Source organism: Bubalus bubalis, chromosome 2 (assembly GCF_019923935.1).
Source record: "Bubalus bubalis isolate 160015118507 breed Murrah chromosome 2, NDDB_SH_1, whole genome shotgun sequence".
In the NCBI taxonomy this organism is placed as follows: Eukaryota; Metazoa; Chordata; class Mammalia; order Artiodactyla; family Bovidae; genus Bubalus; species Bubalus bubalis.
Genome location: NC_059158.1, coordinates 62,924,936 through 62,931,171, shown reverse-complemented (window position 1 = coordinate 62,931,171; position 6,236 = coordinate 62,924,936). Strand labels below are relative to the sequence as shown.

Here is a 6,236-nt window from a genome sequence, read left to right as displayed (position 1 = left end):
CTTGCTCCTTGAAAGAAAAGCTATGACAAACCTAGAGAGCATATTAAAAAGCAGAGTCATTGTTTTACTCACAAAGGTCCATCTAGTCAAAGTTATTGTTTTTCCAGTAGTCAGATATGGATGTGAGAGTTAGACCATTAAAGAAAGCTGAGAGCAGAACTGATGCTTTCAAATGGGGGTGTTAGAGAAGACTCTTGAGAATCTCTTGGACTGCAAAGAGATCAAACCAGGCAATCCTTAAGGAAATCAGTCCTGAATATTCACTGGGAAGGACGGATGCTGAAGCTGAAGCTCCAATGCTTTGGCCATCTGATGGGAAGAGCTGACTCATTTGAAAAGACCCTGATGCTAGGAAAGAATGAAGGCAGGAGGAGAAAGGGACAACAGAGGATGAGATGATTGGATGGCATCACCCACTCAATGGCCATGAGTTTGAGCAAGCTTCAGGAGTTGATAATGGACAGGGAAGCCTGGTGTGCTGCAGTCCATGGGAGTCACAGAGTTGGACACAACTAAGCAACTGAACTGAACTGATTCTCCCCCAAGTAGAGAGAGATTTTGATATTGTGAAAAGTGCTAAAATGGAGGGAAGCACAGAGGAAGCAAAGATTGGTGCTTTTAAATCATGGTGCCAGAGACTTGAGAGTCCCTCGACCTGCAAAAATATCAAACCAGTCATTCCTAAAGGAAATCAACCCTCAATATTCCCTGGAACAAGTCCTGCTGAAGCTGAAGCTCCAATATTTGGTCACCTGATGCAAAGAGCCAACTCACTGGAAAAGACCCTGAAAATGGGTAAGATTGAAGGCAAAAGGAGAAGGCGGAAGCAGAGGATGAGATGGTGGAATAGCATCACCAACTCAATGGACATGAATTTGAACAAACTAGGAGATGGTGAAGGACAGAAGAGCCTGGTGTGCTGCAGTCTATGCAGTGGCAAAGAGCTGAATGTAGTTCAGTGATTGAACAACTACAACAGAGGAAGATAATTTGACAAAAGCTTAAAATGTCAGAAAGGCTTCCTAGAGGTGAGAATACTTAAGCAGTCTTAAAGGTTGACTGAAACTATCCAAGCAAGAAAGTGGGAAGGGCTGTCAGGAAGAGGAAACAGCACAGTAATACAGAGAGTTTTGAGTCAGGGGGCTCAGAAGGGGAAGTAGGTCTAAGAGGATTTCTCATCTTCTGGTTTGGGTAGACACTGGTACTGTCATTGAGATGGGAAATGCATTAAGAATGGGGCTTTTGTTTTGTCCTGTGGTGAAAAGTGTGGGTTGAGATTTGAATATATTGAATCTGAGTTGATTGTGAGAAATCCCTGTGGATTATAACCAAAGTTTAGATTTCAAATTTCAAAGTCCTAAGCATATGGGTGACGTTAAGACAAATAAAGCAGATGCAAAAGAAGAGTGTAATGATTCAGAAACTGTCTCTTGGGCCACTATTTAATACTGACCTTCTTTAATCTTTGAAAAAAATGGGATAATTGACAAGGGTGTTAAAAACATTAATGCACAAAGTGTTTAGCACAGTACCTAGAGTTAGAAGATTCTCAATAAATAGTAGGTATTATTATTAAATGGCCCAAAAAATAAAAGGATAATAATAGATCAAGGAATCTAAGGGGCGAAGTCCAAATTCCTAACATCAGATACAGTCTCTGCTTTCAAAGTTCTCACATCCTAGTTAGCTCCTTGAAGGAAGGACCATATTTTTCTCATCATTGTATCCTTAAATTCCCAGCTCAGATGACTGGCCCAAAGGAGCCAGGCACTTGATAAATTTTCCCTGGAAGATTGAGAGGATGAAAAAGAGGCCCACAGGAAGACACAAGAGAGGCAGTCAATAGGGACAGGAAGAAAGAAAAAAGAAAGAGGGCGACTAGAAGAGGAGGGAGGACAATAAGTTATGTGGGACCTGGAGTGGATTGGGAAGAGGTTATGGACACCTGGGGGTGGGGTGTGGTCACAGTTTACAAGGGAGCCATGTGTATTCGTCAGTCCTGAGTGCAGAAGAATTGATGCTTTTGAACCGTGGTGTTGGAGAAGACTCTTGAGAGTCCCTTGGACTGCAAGGAGATCCAACCAGTCCATCCTTAAGGAGATCAGTCCTGGGTGTTCACTGGAAGGACTAATGTTGAAGCTGAAACTCCAGTACTGTGGCCACTTGATGCGAAGAGCTGACTCATTGGAAAAGACCCTGATGCTGGGAAAGATTGAGTGCAGGAGGAGAAGGGGACAGACAGAGGATGAGATGATTGGATGGCATCACCGACTCAATGGGCATGGGTTTGGGTGGACTCCGGGAGTTGGTGATGGACAGGGAGGCCTGGGGTGCTGCGGTTCATGGGGTCGCAAAGAGTCAGACACGACTGAGCGATTGAACAGAAGTGAACTGGCTCTAGAATGGGCTGCACAATCATTCTTGTTTGTTTCTGCATAGAACCAAACCTTCTTGGAGAAGAGGAGAAATTAGCCAGCTAACGCGCCAGTGAAGTTCTGTAAGTTTTTATTTTGGTTTGGTGTGGCTGAGGGCTGTAGGGCTCGTAGAGAAATATGTCGCCCTTGGCACGTAGGGACCAGGCCCCGCGTCTTGATTTCCCGGCTCTGAGGCTCCCAAGCCAGCGCGCGAGGGGCTCGCCCTCGGGAGGGCGCTCTGCTCTTCATAGTCGAGCACCCGCACGTTCGGAGCCTGGAACGCTGAGAGGGAGGGCCTCTGACACGCAGGATACTGGTCATTCAGTCCGGTGGGGACGGAGGGACGACGACAGGGACGGGGTGTGAGGGGAGGTGAGAGGGGAGGACAGCGGGGGCACAGAGGGGGCCAGGCCGGCTATGGAGTTGTACATCAGCGCCTGCTCCAAGGCGGCCGACGTCGCAGCCACCAAGACGGCCACCAGCGGCCTCACCACAGAAAGCCAGCAGTGCGGAGACGTGAGTGGCCCCCAGGCTGGTCAGCTCTGTCCTCCTCTGCCGGGCCTCCAGCCTGGGAGGGAGGGGCGGGTAGGGCGGCGAACGGTCACGTGCCCTCAGTGAGGCCCGTAACCGTCCGGCTTTCCGGGCCCACAAGCAGGGCCGCCGCAGGAGGCGGGGCTGGGCGGGTGCTGGCGCAACCGGTTGTGGCGTTGCCTAGGGAGCTGGTAACTGGAAGCCAAGGTCTTCCAGGCTGCCTGGCCGGGCGGGACCTTTCCGTTCCTTCCTTCCTCAGGATTGGAGTAGCAGTTAAGTTGGCCTAAACTAACATACCTAAAGGAACGACAAAACTCTCCAATTGTATCCGACAGGGTGAGCGCAAAACTGAATTTTCAGGGGTCGGAGCAGCTCAGCTACTGGATCTGCCTCTTGGGGTCAAGCTGCCTGTGATCCCAGGAAGCAATAGTTTATACTATACCACGAAATTAAATGAGAAGGTAAGGTGATGTTTAATTTTCTTACATTGACTTCATTCTTTTCTGAAAATTAAGTGTTAGTTGCTCAGTTGTGTCTGACTCTTTACGACCCCATGGACTGTAGCCTGTCAGGCTCCTTTGTCCATAGAATTCTCCAGACAAGAGTAGTGGAGTGGGTTGCCATTTTCTTCTATAACAGGTCTTCCGCACACAGAGATATAACCCTCAGGTGGCTCCAATGGAATGAATCCACCTGCAATTCAGGAGACCCAGGTTCAATCCTATCCTTTACTCTTCTCCCAGCTATGAGCTTGGACCATCTTTCAAGATTTCTTTTCAACTGTTACAGCCTTTATTTCCTTAGAATTTGCATTGTCCTTGGTTTGTATAAGTCTACCCAATACTATAAGTTTATACTTTAAATCTTACTAGGTTATAGTGTGTATGCCTCTCAAACCCTTCCATGTTTTTAGTCCTCAGTGTAATGTGAAAGTGAAAGTGAAGTCACTCAGTTGTGTCCGACTCTTTGTGATCCCATGGACTGTAGCCTACCAGTCTCCTCCCTCAATGGGATTCTCCAGGCAAGAGTACTGGAGTGGGTTGCCATGTATGCCCCTCAAACCCTTCCATGTTTTTAGTCCTCAGTGTAATACCCTCCCTCAAACCTCCCTACTCCTTGATTCAGTAATTAACAGGGCAGGAAGTGCAATGCAGTCTTTTTAACTGGTTGCTTTGATCAATATGGCAAAAAATTCTACTGGAAAGAATTTTCAGTTAACCACTGTGCGTGCATACTAGGTTGTTTCAGTCATGTCCGACTCTTTGCTACTGCATGGACTGTAGCCCACCAGGTTCCTCTGGCTGTGGGATTCTGCAGGCAAGAATACTGGAGTGGATTGCCATATCCTCCTCTAGCCGATTTTCCTGACTCAGCAGTCAAACCCACCTCTGTTATGTTTCCTGCATTGGCAGACAGGTTCTTTACCACTAATGCCACCTGGGAAGCCCAACGTAGGATCTGTGATGTCATCAGAAATGAGCAGGGCCCTCCATATTTGATCCTTGCCTAATAAACATAATTTCTTAAAAGTAAAACTTTGTGTTTGGAAAATGTATAATTTATCTTTTTTAAAACAAATCTACTAGAATAGAGCAAATTACCTGAAAATATGACACCACACACAGTTTGACTGCATCATAGCCACACAAATCAGGTTTATGAAAGAATGCTCAACCTATATCACTCCTCTTAGTATATAAACTTAGCCCTGTCTTCCAAATACTTCCTCAAATATATTATTTGCTGTATTACCATTTTCTCTGTCCAATATTAATTGAGTTGTCCAGTAGTTTTTAAAAAGACATTTTCTATTCTTTATTATATTCATTTCCCTCAAATTCTTCATTTAACCATAATTAGGCAAAATTTCCCTGAAGACTTACTTTGTGATAGCCTTCTTTTTCTTTCAGTAAAATCTCCTTAATGAAGTACTGCCTTATATTTACACTTTTTTTTTTTCACCCAGTTGTTTTAACTGAAAGCAGAAGGATTACCTGACACTAAGGAATGGGTTTGTATAAAAGATGTTCTTTGTTTAGAGATCAGTAGCCCAGGATTGATTTTGAGAAACACAGACCATCAGAGGAACCAGAGATCAATTGTCAACATCCACTGAATCATTGAAAAAGCAAGAGAGTTCCAAAAAATATCTACTTCTACTTTATTGACTATGCCAAAGCCTTTGCCTGTGTGGATCACAACAAACTATGGAAAATTCTTAAACAGATGGGACTAGCAGACCACCTAACCTGCCTCCTGAGAAATCTGTATATAGGTCAAGAAGCAACAGTTAGAACCAGACATGGAACAACGGATGGTTCAAAATTGGGAAAGAAGTACATCAAGGCTGTATATGTTTAACTTATATGCAGAATACATCGTGAGAAATGCTGGGCTGGATGAAGCACAAGCTGGAATCAAGATTACTGGGAGAAAAAAAAAATCAATAATCGCAGATATGCAGATGACACCACCCTTATGGCAGAAAGCGAAGAACTAAAGAGGCTCTTGGTGAAAGTGAAAGAGGAGAGTGAAAAACGTGGCTTGAAACTCAACATTCCTAAAATGAAGATCATGGCATCCGATCCCATCACTTCATGGCAAATTAATGGGGAAACAATAAAAACAGGGAGAGATTTTATTTTCTTGGGCTTAAAAATCCCTAAAGATGGTGACTGCAAGCCATAAAATTAAAAGACGCTTGCTCCTTGGAAGAAAAGCTAAGACCAACCTAGCCAGCATATTAAAAAGCAGAGACATTACTTTGCCAACAAAGGTCTGTCTAGTCAAAGCTATGGTTTTTCCAGTAGTCATGTATGAATGTGAGAGTCGGACTATAAAGAAAGCTGAGTGCCAAAGAATTGATGCTTTTGAACTGTGGTGTTTGAGAAGACTCTTGAGAGTCCCTTGGACTGCAAGGAGATCCAACCAGTCCATCCTAAAGGAAATGAGTCCTGAATATTCATTGGAAGGACTGAAGTTGAAACTAAATCTCCATTACTTTGGCCATTTGATGCAAAGAACTGACTCATTGGAAAAGACCCTGATGCTTTGAAAGATTGAGTGCAGGAGGAGAAGGGGAAGACAGAGGATGATATGGTTGGATGGCATCACGGATTTGCTGGACATGAGTTTAAGTAAGCTCCAGGAGTTGGTGATGGACAGGGAAGCCTATCCTGGTGCAGTCCATGGGGTCGCAAAGGGTCAAAAATGACTGAGCAACTGAACTGAGCTGAGACCATCAAAGCTAAAATTCAGTATCTAAAATACAGTGAAAGTGACAAATAGATT

General features: G+C 44.5%; 1 protein-coding gene across 1 annotated transcript in view; it reads left to right on the top strand.

Moving 5' to 3' along the window:
• The first annotated feature begins 2,291 nt into the window (after positions 1-2,291).
• FSIP2 (fibrous sheath interacting protein 2) overlaps positions 2,292-6,236 on the top strand; it is a 140,842-nt gene continuing 136,897 nt past the window's right edge. Inside the window, exons 1-2 of the mRNA XM_025273720.3 lie at positions 2,292-2,930; positions 3,281-3,406. Coding sequence (XP_025129505.3) covers positions 2,832-2,930; positions 3,281-3,406 — 225 coding nt within the window. The 5' untranslated portion in view covers positions 2,292-2,831. The remainder of the gene's footprint in view (positions 2,931-3,280; positions 3,407-6,236) is intronic.